The sequence below is a fragment of the Apus apus genome, chromosome 24, assembly GCF_020740795.1.
Source record: "Apus apus isolate bApuApu2 chromosome 24, bApuApu2.pri.cur, whole genome shotgun sequence".
Taxonomy (NCBI): Eukaryota; Metazoa; Chordata; class Aves; order Apodiformes; family Apodidae; genus Apus; species Apus apus.
Genome location: NC_067305.1, coordinates 4,449,282 through 4,462,034, shown reverse-complemented (window position 1 = coordinate 4,462,034; position 12,753 = coordinate 4,449,282). Strand labels below are relative to the sequence as shown.

The 12,753-nt window shown below is 56.9% G+C and overlaps 3 protein-coding genes across 5 annotated transcripts; 2 read left to right on the top strand and 1 right to left on the bottom strand.

The window, feature by feature from the left end:
- Positions 1-260: 260 nt before the first annotated feature.
- TEX45 (testis expressed 45) lies at positions 261-4,866 on the bottom strand. The gene is given in 9 exon segments (XM_051639519.1): positions 261-646; positions 1,106-1,194; positions 1,960-2,035; positions 2,037-2,162; positions 2,629-2,744; positions 3,086-3,201; positions 3,293-3,387; positions 3,555-3,710; positions 4,387-4,866. Coding segments are annotated over 9 exon segments (1,419 nt in total). The 5' UTR covers positions 4,843-4,866; the 3' UTR covers positions 261-457.
- Positions 4,867-4,999: 133 nt separating this feature from the next.
- Positions 5,000-7,033, top strand: PEX11G (peroxisomal biogenesis factor 11 gamma). Of its 2 annotated transcripts, none has more exons than XM_051639523.1 (5): positions 5,000-5,078; positions 5,155-5,343; positions 5,415-5,593; positions 5,778-5,828; positions 5,944-7,033. In XM_051639523.1, the coding sequence occupies exons 1-5, from the start codon at positions 5,013-5,015 to the stop codon at positions 6,167-6,169; spliced, it is 711 nt and encodes a 236-aa protein (XP_051495483.1). In that variant the 5' UTR covers positions 5,000-5,012; the 3' UTR covers positions 6,170-7,033. The 2 variants fall into 2 exon arrangements, with proteins under 2 accessions (XP_051495483.1, XP_051495484.1); XM_051639524.1 differs by having other exon boundaries at positions 5,778-5,866; positions 5,944-6,073.
- Positions 7,034-8,573: 1,540 nt separating this feature from the next.
- On the top strand, positions 8,574-12,753 carry LOC127393881 (ectoderm-neural cortex protein 1-like). Of its 2 annotated transcripts, none has more exons than XM_051639446.1 (3): positions 8,574-8,600; positions 8,984-10,795; positions 12,159-12,753. In XM_051639446.1, exon 2 carries the CDS (start codon positions 8,999-9,001, stop codon positions 10,766-10,768), a length of 1,770 nt encoding a protein of 589 aa, XP_051495406.1. In that variant the 5' UTR covers positions 8,574-8,600; positions 8,984-8,998; the 3' UTR covers positions 10,769-10,795; positions 12,159-12,753. The 2 variants fall into 2 exon arrangements, with proteins under 2 accessions (XP_051495406.1, XP_051495405.1); XM_051639445.1 differs by having other exon boundaries at positions 8,575-8,641.

Here is a 12,753-nt window from a genome sequence, read left to right as displayed (position 1 = left end):
CATGCTCAGCATTCGGGGAAACTCAGGTGAGTTCTCAGCAAACACAGGCCCTGGAACAGCCTGAGCTGCCAGAGCCGCCACCAGCTGCTCCCTGACCTTTGCTTTCAGGCCCTGACACCAAAACCCAAACAGAAAACAGGGGAATATTCCAGCCCACACAGAGCCCTGACAGTGCTGCTCACTTTGCTTCTGATCTCTCTGAGCTTCCCCCAGCCCCTCCTGCTTCCTCCAGCCCCAGGTCCCGCGATCCAGAGGGATGTGTCACCCCCGCCTTTGGCTCATCTCCCAGTGTTTATTCTTGCTGTCACAACAGCTTCTTGTGTCCTCATTCAACTTGTGAAATAAACATGCCCTGTAATAACACACAGAGGGGCCAAGAGCAGGGCATCAGGATGGCTAACAGGTAAAACAACAGTCCACAGCACGTTTCTGGGTGGTCACTGAGGAAAGGAGAAGATCAAGGTGCAAAGTGCACCTTCCTGTGGGGACGGAATTCCTTCAGGGTCCCCAGTGGGATGCTGCTCACTTGGCAGTCTCCCTTCTGGATTTCTGCTGGGCCCCTGGACTTGGGGGTGAACTGATCTTTCTGCTCGGTCCTGAAGAGGTCCCGTGCCCTCCAGGGCAGCCCCAGGTGTGAGTACTTGATCTGAGGAGAGAGAAGAGCTTCCAGCAGATGGGAAGAGGCAGGTGGTAACACCCGGCAGCTCCTACATCTGAGCCCCGTGTGGTGACCTGAAGGGTCACCCCCTGGGCCTGCATCTCTCTGATAGATGCAGAGACTTCTCTGCTGGTGCCAAGAGCCATTCACCCTAGCTGGACACCTCTAGCCATGCCAATTTTCCTCTTCCAATCCTCTGTGGGGGACCAGAATCACCTTCCCCCTCCCTCCAATGTTCCTTGGCTTAGGGACTTGGTTGTCTATCCCTCCTCTCCCTTCAAAGACTTTTCTCAGCTGTGACTCTGCTCCCCACAGAGCCTGCAGGCAGACAGGATTTGATGCCTGGCTGTCCCATCTCAAGTGGCTCACACACAAACTGCTGATGTTCCTAAGGAATAACCCTGCTTCCCCAGGCTGCCCCGTGGCAAATCCAAGTGAAGGCTCTACCTGCTGTAGCTTGTCCTCAGAGAGTCCTTGTTTCTGCTGTCTGTGTGGGACCAGCATGGCCTGCGTGGTTGTGACAGGACTTTCATCTGCTGACAGATGGAATTGAAATTAAAAGTCAATTCCAGCCAGTAAATTAGGAGGCAACATCAGAGAAGCTCTGCAGTTTGCCTTGCAGTCAGGAACCTGTGTGCATTTCCTTTGTTGAGAGCCAAGGACAGGCTTTGCCATCAGCACTTTGCTGAAGACCTTGGCCCAGACAGAAAGCAGTTCCCAGGGTGAGGAGGTAAATGCAAAACCCCACATGGCAGTTCCAGGAATATCACACCATATGCTGGTTATGGAGCTGCTCCAGAAGTCTGGGGCCAAGGAAAAGACCAACTCAACTGTGATCTGTTCCACATTTAGTAAAACAAATGGCTTAAAACCAGATAACATGGCATGAAGGGACCTCCCTCAGCTGCAGAGAACTGGCCATGGGAAACAGGAAGAAACGTCAGAGCAGGATTATGTTCATTCCTTCCACCACCAGCTCTAACCACATCCCTTCCTGGGGTTGCACAAGCACAGCTTTTGATGGAAATCCTCTCCTTCCTTCCTCCCAAACACAAACGCAAAACAACTTCTAAAAACAAACGTAGCAAGGGAGAAAGGTTAAGTTCATGTCCCAGAAACCATCTGTGTCACCTGAACACATGAAGCATTGCTGTGGGATGCCAGTGGCTGCCACCTCTGACCCTAAGTGCCTGGCTCCCTCCTTTCCCAGAGCACCAGGGCCAGTTGTCCCTTGCACAGAGCTAAGAGAAGCTCAGCAGGCTTTGCCTGGCACCAGGACAGCCTGAGCAACGGGGTCTTACTGTGGTAGTTGAAGGGGACGTGGCTCTGGTGGTGGCTCCTGCTGTCTGCTGTCACCCTCTGGCTGCGGGGGGGGGGGCTGATAGGCTGCCTGCTGCGTCGTGCCGAAGGCAGCGGCGCCCGCGCGGCCCTCGCCCAGGCTGAAGCTGCTCTGGTTTTTCCTCAGTAGCAAATCAGGCTTTGGTGGGAGGTTCTGCCTGTCAGGCTGGAGAAGACAAGAGCTGCTTGAAAAGGGGAGATTGAGGTGAGACGTGAGGAGGGAATTCTGGAGTGTGAGGGTGGTGAGAGCCTGGCCCAGGTTGCCCAGGGAAGCTGTGGCTGCCCCATCCCTGGCAGTGTTGAAGGGCAGGTTGGATGGGGCTTGGAGCAGCCTGGGCTGGTGGGAGGTGTCCCTGCCCATGCAGGGGGGTTGGATCTGGCTGATCTTTAAGGTCCCTTCCAACCCAAACCCTTCCATGATTCTACCAGCAGAAAGAAACTGTCGGTGGGAAAGGCCTCTGACTACACAGCCCAGAGGAGAGGGCACAACAGCATCAGCTTTAAGTGCCAGAAACATGAAATCATTAATGTTGGGAAAGACCTCCAAGATCATCCAGTCCAAATACAGTGTTTGTAAAACCAGAGAGGGTCTCCAGCAGAGAAACACCCACACAGCACAGCTGAGAACAGACCTCTGGGTAGGAGACCTGTGTCATGGTCCTGGCCAAGGCTCGATTCCTCTCAGGATCTTCATCACCTCTGGGGATGGATGAGGAGTATCTGTTTGGGCAGGCAGCAGTGACAGGCTCTGGCAACAGCAAGAGTGAAGGATGGTCAGAGCACTCTGGTCTCTGGACAGTTTGCAGCTACAGCAGCTTCTCCTCGTGCAGGAAAGCAGAAGAATTAATTCAGCTACTGAACCTGCCAGGGAGGTGGGGTGAGGAGGAGACTGAGCCCCACAGGGACAGCATTGATACTGAGTACAGAAAAACTACACAAGATTAAAAACGTAAAATTATATACATATTATAGGACTGCATTATGTCCTTATCTAAACCACTAAAACCAAATGATAAAACCTGCTGTTCAGCTGGTGATAAACCCAGCAGTGTCTGTACATGTTGTCCCTGTGTCCCAGACTTTCCCTACCTAGTTTGTGCACTGGGAAGTGCTCTGAAGTCGAGGTGGAGAAGCTGGTGCAACCATCCCCCAGCTGCACGTTGGTGTGGTGGATCTGGGAGGCAGCAAGTTCCTTGTTGTAGGCTCTGCAAGGTACCAGATATGAGCTGCTTAATTAGCCAGGTTCGTTGGAAAGAGCAGTTCCTGGGGATGCCCACCAGGTTCTCCTCCTGGTACCTGTGTGTCTTCTCCTCTGGGGCACCATAGGCACATTTCTGCTCGCTCACAGATCCACTGCTTCTGGAATCCCCAAATTTAACAGAAGACACTTGCTGAAGGGAAGTCAAGAGAACCAGAGAACAGTCACTTAAAGCCCAGTCCCTTTGTTTCCCCTCTCTGTCTTTCCATCCATCTGGTTTCCACTCCCACAGATCCCACAGGACAGAATTCAACAGGGGAACCTGCTGCATCTCGGTCCTCCCCAGAATCCCACTGTTACCTTCTCCCCTGGCTTTGCAGGTGGATTCCATTCACCCTTAAACTGTGCTTGGTAAGAAGTGCTGTAAGAGGACTGTCCATCCCTTGGAATAGTGGGGACACATCCTGCCAAACAGGGGAAAGGCACAGTGTGACATCTGACAAGGCTCTGTTTACCCTCCCAAGGAAATATCGATGGTATTGAAGCTGCAATCTCAAGGCAGCTGCTCTTGGAGCATTTTTAGTGCTCCTAAATCTATTTCATAGGCTGAAATGGCAAAGCAATTGACCCCAGGTTGAGGAAGGTGACAGTGCAGGACATGGCTGTAGCTCTGGTGCCAAAACTGCAGCAGCTGAGGAGACAGCAAGTGCAGGAGACAACTGGAAAGGCTGTGGAGCCAAAGTGGCTCTAGTTAGTGCCATTAACCTGTTTTACAAGCATCAGATTGATTTACTCAGCTATAAAAAGAGAAAGTAGAATATCCAAATGGTTCTAACAGCTTTAATTGCTCCCAGGCTGATTCTGAGCCCAGCCACCAAACCCTCGGTGTCCAGGAAGCCTGTGCAGCTCTGAGGACCCCAGGGAAGGTCTGTTGGGGACACACAGGTCTGTAAAGTAAGGGTGTGAGGGTGGGGAGAGCCTGGCACAGGCTGCCCAGGGAAGCTGTGGCTGCCCCATCCCTGGCAGTGTTGAAGGGCAGGTTGGATGGGGCTTGGAGCAGCCTGGGCTGGTGGGAGGTGTCCCTGCCCATGCAGGGGGGTGGATCTAGATGATCTTGAAGGTCCCTTCCAACCCAAACCCTTCTATGATCCTACAAAAGCAGCTCACTGCTGTGCAGGTGCCCCGGCCTGACCAGGGGCTGCGCCTCGTGCGCTGGGTACGAGGAGGTGTAGACGGATGGAAGGAGCCCGATTTTCTCCCTGTCTCCATAAGGAATGTGATCCTTCTGTTTCAGGGCCGCGGGCCGGGAAGGTCTCTGCAGGGGGGCGTGGGGCCAGGGGAAGGTCTCCCTGGCGGTTGAGGCGAGGACACGGATGCGGGGGTCTGCGTGCATTCGCACCCCCGGCTGCAGGGGCACAGCCGCGGCCACCGGCTGCAGCGGCTGCTCCGGAAAGGCCCGGTGAGTTTCCGAGCAGGTTTCGCCGACATTCTCCGCAGCCTGGTTCAGCACGTGCCCGCTGGGGGGGGGCGGTGCTGGCGCCGGCCTGTACACCCCCCAGAAAGGGGGGAACTCGCTGTGAGACCACGGCTGGCGGGCGCTTCCCGACGCCCAGCGCTCGCTGCCCAGCTGGATGTGGGACGCCTTCATGAAGGCAGCGCCCGTCAGCGGGGCTGGGATGACCGGCACGGCGGGACCCGCCATCGCCCGCCCGCCCCCAGGCTCCTGCCGGCCTGCTAGGCCGCGTCGCCATGGCGACGGCTCCGCCCGCCCGGGCCCTTCCCGGCGTGCCCCGCGGCGCCCAGCCCGGAAGCGTTGCTATGGCGGCGGACGCGCTCCGCGGCCTGGTGGCCGCGCTGGAGACCTACCGGGGCCGGGACCGGGTGGTGAGTGGCGGGAGCGGCCCGGTAGGGCCTTGTCCTGCCGGTAGGGCCGGGCCCTCACCGGGTTGTGCCTCCGCAGGTCCGCGCTCTCTGCTATGGCTGCCAGCTGGCGGGCGGGGCCCTGGCCGGGCCGCAGGCCTCGCCGTCCGGGCTGCCCGGGAGCCTCCTGGCCGTGTCGGCCCAGCTGAACGCCTGTCGCACGGCCCTGCGCCTCTTCGATGATTTCGCCATGCTCAGCTACAGCTGCGGCTACGGGCTGGGCCCCAAGGTGAGCGGGGGGAGGGGGAGCCCTGCCAGCCCTGCCGCCGGTGCCCTGAGCGTCCCCCGTGCTCCCCGCAGGACGAGGACGGGCTGGTGAGGGGGTTATCGGTGCTCAGCAACCTGGCCAACCAGCTCTACTACCCCTGCGAGCACATGGCCTGGGCAGCCGATGCCGGTATCATCCACGTGGGCTCTCAGAAGTGGTGGACGCTGAGCACGGGGCTCTGGGCCTTCTCCCTGCTCCTGGGAATCCTGCGGTAAGGGCTGGGGGGGCACCCTCTGTGGGGGAACGGGCAGGGGGCGACCCCCCTTCCCTGTCCTCAGGCAGAAATGAAGGACCCTCTCGGGTGCAGGAGGCTGCTCTTCCTCAGGGATGTGGTGAAAGGTCGTGGAAAACCTCCAGTTCCGTGCAACAGGGAAAATAATTCTGTTCTTTTTCAGATCCCTGAGAGTCTTGTTCCAGTTAAGAAGAAAGCTGAGGCAGCACGAGGGGTATGATCTCCCTCCTTGGCTAACCCTAAGCCAAATATGTATGTCCTCATTTGTGACTGTCACTAATTAGGAGGGGATGATGGGCTATCAGTAATACCACGCTTGCTTCCAACAGTGCTGCTTCGCCTCCCAGCCCAAAGGAAGTCAAAGCCCAAGTGAAGGCTGAAGTTTTGAGCATCCTCACAGACCTGGCAGATCTCTCCAACGCCATCCACTGGCTGCCTCCAGGATTTCTTTGGGCTGGACGCTTCCCTCCCTGGTTAGTAGGTCTCCTGGGAACAGTATCTTCCCTGATTGGCATCTACCAAGCGTCTAGAGGAGGAAATTCTGAAGCTGAATAAACCATAATTAAGCTTCCAGGAGCCTGATTGTTCCGTGGTAACAACGGCTTTAGTGAGGCAGGGTGTATTTTAACTCTGCTGGATGTTGATGGTTGTAATTCCACACGTCCTGTAATTGGGACTGGAGTCAAGATGTTGATTGCAGAGAGGATTTTTTTGCAGTTTTTAATCACTCTTCATCAGAGAAATCTTCCGGGAAAATGCTCTGAAAAGTAAGAAATCTCCAAGGATTGGTAAAATAGAGGAGAAAAAAGGCACTTCCATCCTTCCTTCCTGTGTCCCAAAAGACAAATGCAACCTCCAGTTTGTGCTGGTGCTTGAAGGAGCAGGAAGTTTGGCAGAGGAATAACCATGGTTCTGTCACACAGAACTCCAAAGGGATGGATCCGAGGCTCAGAGCTTGGCCCCTCTTCTGAGCCAGGGAGGTGACTGTTCCTGTGGGAGTTTCCTCGTTGGATCTTTTGGAGTCCGAGCCCAGAGATCCCCAGAGCACAAAGAGGAACGAGTGGCTGTGCTGATGGGGTGGTTGGTGTTTCTGTAGAGGCGAGAGGGGAAAGACCCAGCAGCTGTGGAGCTTCCTCCTCATCTCTGTGATCATTTTAAGGAGAAAGTTTGGAAGTTGGGAGTTTTCCTGGTTACAGCAAAGCCTTCATCTGTGCCTTTACCGAGTGCCAGAGGGTGGAGCTCTTCCACCAGGCTCTGGCAGCAGCCGAGGGACCTTTTTTTTTGTTTCCTTTGAACAACAACAAAAAAGCAGCAAGTTTGTTAATCACCTTTCAAAGGACCAATCAAAGCGATGCCAAGATGGGTTTTACAGTTCTGTTTCTAGGCGGTGCCAATAATAAATGAGATGAATGTTTCAAAGGTGGCCTTGGGTGATCATTCCTCCTGATAACTGAGCAAACATTCTTTATCTGGTTCTAGAAAGCTCCAAACGGTGCCGAGGTGACAGAAACCATTTGTGCTGTCCCAGCTGTAGCTTCCCAGCTTCTCTTCTCCCAAATAATTCACAGCACCTGACTGACTGCCATGGAATTGCATCTTTGGAACACAGTTCTGCCCAGTGCTGGTGCTCAGTGGGGCACAGGCCACGTTTTTCTCTTTGTTCTTTTTGTTGTTGTTTTTGGCACAGCATCAGAAACTATCTCCTGCCTGAGCTCAAAGAGCAGTGCCAGGTCCTGATCCTTGTTATCTTTTGCTCTGTCCTTGCTGTTTGTCTGGACCTTTGTCCTGCTGAGCTCCAGCTCTGCCCCAGCAGGGGTTTTCCTGTCTGTGCTCAGAATTGGGTGTCAGATTTACAGGTTTTGGTACAACTTGGGAGTGCAGACCAGCATTATCTGGAAGAGACTCGTTTTTTCACTACTCTGTCTTGTGCCTGAGTAGGCAGAGCACCAGGTCCAGCTCTGCCCAGTCCTGTCACCATCTGCTGTGGCTGCTGCTGGTGATTTTTAATAAGAAACCAGATTCTGTCTCTTTGAGCCTCAGTAAACCAATACTTCCAAACACATCTGGGACAAGGTGTAACTACGGTGATTAAAATCCCCCAAATACACCCACCTCTGATGCCAAATTAGTAAAACTAAAGCGCACTTTGAATTTTAATGCAGAGAAAGGAGGCTGTGAACCTGTCTGGGGGTGTTTGCTTCACCCACCTCCTCACCCGGTGACTTGAAATGGCGGCTGGTGAAGCACAGAAACCTGCCAAGATAAAGCAAAATCTGCTCATTCCGAATTTCTGCAACTCCGTGGGGATTTTTTTGGTCCCCAACAACAAGTCACCTTTAAGCAGCAGTGGTGGCTGCTGCCCGTCCAGGCCAGCACTCGCTGTTCTCACACGAGACCTCGCAGGCCAACCCCAAACCTCCCCAAAACCTATTTTTGAGGGGGTTTTTTTGCCTTTTCTCCTGCCGCCATCAGCCCAGCGCAGCTCCTGCTTTACCCCACAAGGGAAACCTTGCTGAGCAGAGCTGGCTCGTCCCGGCCCTGACCTCCCTTTGCCAGGAGCTCTGCTCACCTGGAGCAGCCGATGGCGGCTCCGAGCCCGGATCCCGCTTTCCCGGCCCCTTTATGGCCGCTGGCTCCACCACCAACGCAGCGGCCGGACTTTCTAACCCTCGGAGCGGCTCTTTTTCGGCTGCCCGAGCCCTGCTGAGGGAGGGATGGGTGGTCCCAGCCCGGTGGGAGCGGAGGGTGAGGAAGGGGGGGGACGGGGACACGTTGCCGCCGGGCGCCGAGGGGTTAACGGGCTGCGCACGCGCACTGCCGGCCCCGCCGTCTCATTCACAAAGACTGAGCCGCGGGCGCTGCGGGCGCTGATTGGCTGCTCCGCGGGGAGGGGGCGGGGCCTGCGGCGGGGCGCGGCGCGGGGCGAGTGGCGAGTGCGGCGGGAGCGGCGGGACCGCGGGGAGCAGCGGAGGGAGCCCCGAGCCGGGTACGGGACCGCGGGGAGCAGCGGAGGGAGCCCCGAGCCGGGTACGGGACCGCGGGGAGCACCGGAGGGAGCCCCAAGCCGGGTACGGGACCGCGGGGAGCAGCGGAGGGAGCCCCAAGCCGGGTACGGGACCGCGGGGCTGAGGCCACGGGCGGCACCAGGAGCGCGCATCGCCCCCCGGGACTCCGCGGGGCCGCGTCCTGCACCAGCGTTTGGTCCCGGACCGCCCGGTGCTCCGCTCCGGTCAGCCGGGCACCGCGCTCCCGCCACCGCGCTCTCCCCGCAGTCCCCGCTGCGGCCCCAGCTGCCACCCCCCCCGGCCAGTCCCGGTCCCCGGTGAACCGGGCTTCCCCGCGCTAACTCCCCCTTTCTTCCCCGTGCAGACCAGCCTGCCCACCATGTCCGTCAGCAGCCACGAGAACCGCAAATCCCGCTCGAGCTCCGGCTCCATGAACATCCACCTCTTCCACAAACCGGGCCACGCCGACAGCCTCCTGACCCACCTCAACCTGCTCCGCAAGCGGCACCTCTTCACCGACGTGGTGCTGCGGGCAGGGAACCAGACCTTCCACTGCCACCGGGCCGTCCTGGCCTCCTGCAGCCGCTACTTCGAGGCCATGTTCAGCGGGGGCCTGAAGGAGAGCAGAGACGCCGAAGTCAACTTCCACGATTCCCTCCACCCCGAGGTGCTGGAGCTGCTGCTGGACTACGCTTACTCAGCCCGGGTGCTGATTAACGAGGAGAACGCGGAGTCCTTGCTGGAGGCCGGGGACATGTTGCAGTTCCAGGATATCAGGGATGCTTCGGCTGATTTTCTGGAGAAGAATCTTTATCCTGGGAACTGCCTGAACATGCTGCTGCTGTCCGATGCCCACTGCTGCCAGCGGCTGCTGGAGCTGTCCTGGAGGATGGCCTTGGCCAACTTCACCTCCCTCTGCAAGACCGAAGACTTCCTCCGACTGCCCAAGGACAAGCTGGTGGAGCTGGTGGAGAGCGAAGAGCTGGAGGTGGAGGATGAGACGCTGGTGTACGAGGCGGTTATGGGCTGGATCCGCTACGATCTGCCCCGGCGCCACGAGGTCCTGCCGCAGCTGCTGCGCTCCGTCCGCCTGGCCCTGCTGCCCGAGTCCTACCTGCGGAAACACGTGGCCTGTGAGCAGCTGGTGACCAGCCACAAGCTGGGCCAGGAGATCGTGGCCGACGCCGTCCGCTGCAAAATGAAGATCCTGCAGAACGACGGCCTGGTGACCGGCTGCTGCGCCCGGCCCCGCAAGGTCAGCCAGGCCCTGCTGCTGCTGGGCGGCCAGACCTTCATGTGCGACAAGATTTACACCCTGGATCATAAAACCAGCGAGATCATCCCTCGCGCGGACATCCCCAGCCCGCGGAAGGAGTGCAGCGCCTGCGCCATCGGCTGCAAGGTGTACATCACCGGCGGGAAAGGCTCCGAGAACGGCGCTTCCAAGGACGTCTGGGTGTACGACACCCTCCACGACGAGTGGGCAAAAGCTGCTCCCATGCTGGTGGCGCGGTTCGGCCACGGCTCGGCAGAGCTGGACCACTGCCTGTACGTGGTGGGGGGTCACACGGCCGTCAGCGGTGCCTTCCCGGCCTCTCCCTCCGTCTCCCTCAAGCAAGTGGAGCACTACGACCCGCAGCTGGACAAGTGGTCCTTGGTGGCTCCCCTCCGAGAGGGCGTGAGCAACGCCGCCGTGGTGGGAGCCAAGATGAAGCTCTTTGTTTTCGGTGGCACCAGCGCCAACCAGGAGAAGCTGCCCAAGGTGCAGTGCTTTGACCCCGGCCAGAACCGCTGGACGGTGCTGGCCAGTTGTCCCCAGCCCTGGCGCTACACGGCCGCCGCTGTGGTGGGCAGCCACATCATCGTCATCGGGGGGGACACGGAGTTCTCCGCCAGCTCCGCTTACCGCTTCCACAGCGACACCTCCCAGTGGTCCAAGTTTGGGGACGTCACCGCCAAGCGCATCAGCTGCCGCGCCGTGACGTCGGGCAACAGGCTGTACGTGGTGGGGGGCTACTGCGGGGCCCAGCGCTGCAAGACCCTGGACTGTTACGACCCCTCGTCCGACACCTGGCGCAGCGTCACCACGGTGCCCTATTCCCTCATCCCCACCGCCTTCGTCAGCACCTGGAAGTACCTGTCGGCCTGAGTCACCCTCTGCCGAAGAACCTGGAAGGTAAATGAGCGTAGAATCATAGAAGGTGTGGGGTTGGAAGGGACCTTGAAAGGTCATCTAGTCCAGACCCCCCCCCTGCAGTGCACAGGGACGTTTTTGACTTAGATTAGGTTGCTCAGAGCCTGGTCAAGCCTGAGCTTGGATGTCTCCAGGGATGGGGCCTCCAGCACCTCTCTGGGCAACCTGTTCCAGGGTCTCACCCCCCTCACACTCCAGAATTCCCTCCTCATGTCCAACCAAAATCTCCCTCTCCCAGTTTTCATCCATCCCCCTTGTCCTCTCCCTCCCTGCCCTTGTCCCAAGTCCCTCCCCAGCTTTCCTGGAGCCCCTTCAGGCACTGGAAGGTGCTCTAAGGTCTCCCTGGAGCCTTCTCTTCTCCAGGCTGAACACCCCAACTCTCCCAGCCTGTCCCCAGAGCAGAGCTGCTCCAGCCCTCAGAATTTTTTGTGGCCCTTCTCTGGACTCAACCCAGAGCTCCTCTAAATACCTTCGCACTGCACAAGGCTTAAAGCCTGAGGGGTGGATGCTGGTGGATCCAGACTGGAGTTGTCCTAGAGAACAGCCTTGTGCCAACACCAGCTCCAGAAACGTGCTGCCAGGCTGGTAGTTTGGGATCTAAAACCCTGCAGGAGAGAGAAAGTCTCTTTAGGTGCTGAAACATTATGAGGAGATTAGTATAAATAACAAGACACTTAACCTGGCATCCCAGCCCTTCCACTGAGTCTTGGCCTATGCAAAGATTTTGGGGAATGCTGTCTGAGGGGAGGATTGGGTGTCCCTGGTACAGACAGGAGCTGGGACAGACCCGGCGGTGCCAGGGGGGACTGGCTGCTGATTTTAGCTCAGCCTCCTCCTCCTGGTGCCACGGTTAATCTGTTAGTGGCACCCAAATGTCTTGTGGGACATGAGGGCCAGGAGCTGGTGCCAGAACAAGATTAAAGCTGGAATTTAGTCCCAGAATGGTTGGTAATTGCATTTGTAAGACAAACCCTGTCTACATATAAACACAGGGTTTCTCCACTTCTAATTATTCTCTGGTGTCCCTTTCATGCCATTGCTTTCCTGCTACACAGTGATTCAGTTTTTTAAAAAATGGCAGCTGGAGTTAAACCTTTCTAAAGGCTCTTGGCAAAAAAAGATGCAGAGAATCGCAGATCCCTGCAGGTTCTTTTTTTCTTTTCCCCTTGGAAGAGGTCTGCTACCCCAAGGAACTTGTTTAAGATCACTAAATGTCCTGTGATACCTACAGAAGATTCCTGGGTGTGGAGGGAAATGAGCAGCTCCAGGAAGGCAGGGTTTGAGGTCTGCAGGCCTGGGAGTGCTCTTGGATTTGCTGCTCACAACACTTTCTCCTGCACTACAGGTTTCACACCAGATTTTGCCAGTGTCTTGCTTCACCGAGGATCCAGACACAAGACACAGGCAGTGGGAGCACCTTGTCCTACCAGCAAGCCTGGGACCTGTCCTGGACACCAGCCCTTGTGTGGATCCCACTGGCATCACCACAGCTTTGGCTCTGAACCCTTCTGTAAACCCCTGTCATTCAGACCATGGAGGGGACACACACACACACAGAGGGACTTCCTTGGGTTGGCAGCTTGTGCTGTCCCTTCAGACAGCAAAAGTTTCCCCAGTTTTCTCCTAACTCATGATCTCACAGCAGGAACCAGAGCAATGTTGGTTTTTTTTTTTTAACTTGTTCACTGAGCGTTTTACGTGGTATTTACTAGGAAGGGCAGAGGAACTTTCCCAGTAACTGGTAGCAGGTTCTGGACTGTGCTGCTGTCTGCTGGGACTTGGAATGCAGGCAGCACCAGAGGCACTTGCCTAAAATGTCTTTCCACGTGACAGTTCTTTCCCCATGGGCTGGTTTGTACCTTTTTTTTTTTTTTAATACAGCAGTTGTGTGTGTTTATTACTCAGCCTGGAGCTGCTTCAATAAATCTGAATAAAATCCA

Coding starts and splice junctions, on each gene's coding strand:
- PEX11G (XM_051639523.1), top strand. CDS start 5,013: ATGGCGGCGGACGCGCTCCGCGGCCTGGTGGCCGCGCTGGAGACCTAC. Junction 5,079..5,154: donor ACCGGGGCCGGGACCGGGTG/GTGAGTGGCGGG, acceptor GTGCCTCCGCAG/GTCCGCGCTCTCTGCTATGG. Junction 5,344..5,414: donor GCTACGGGCTGGGCCCCAAG/GTGAGCGGGGGG, acceptor TGCTCCCCGCAG/GACGAGGACGGGCTGGTGAG.
- LOC127393881 (XM_051639446.1), top strand. CDS start 8,999: ATGTCCGTCAGCAGCCACGAGAACCGCAAATCCCGCTCGAGCTCCGGC.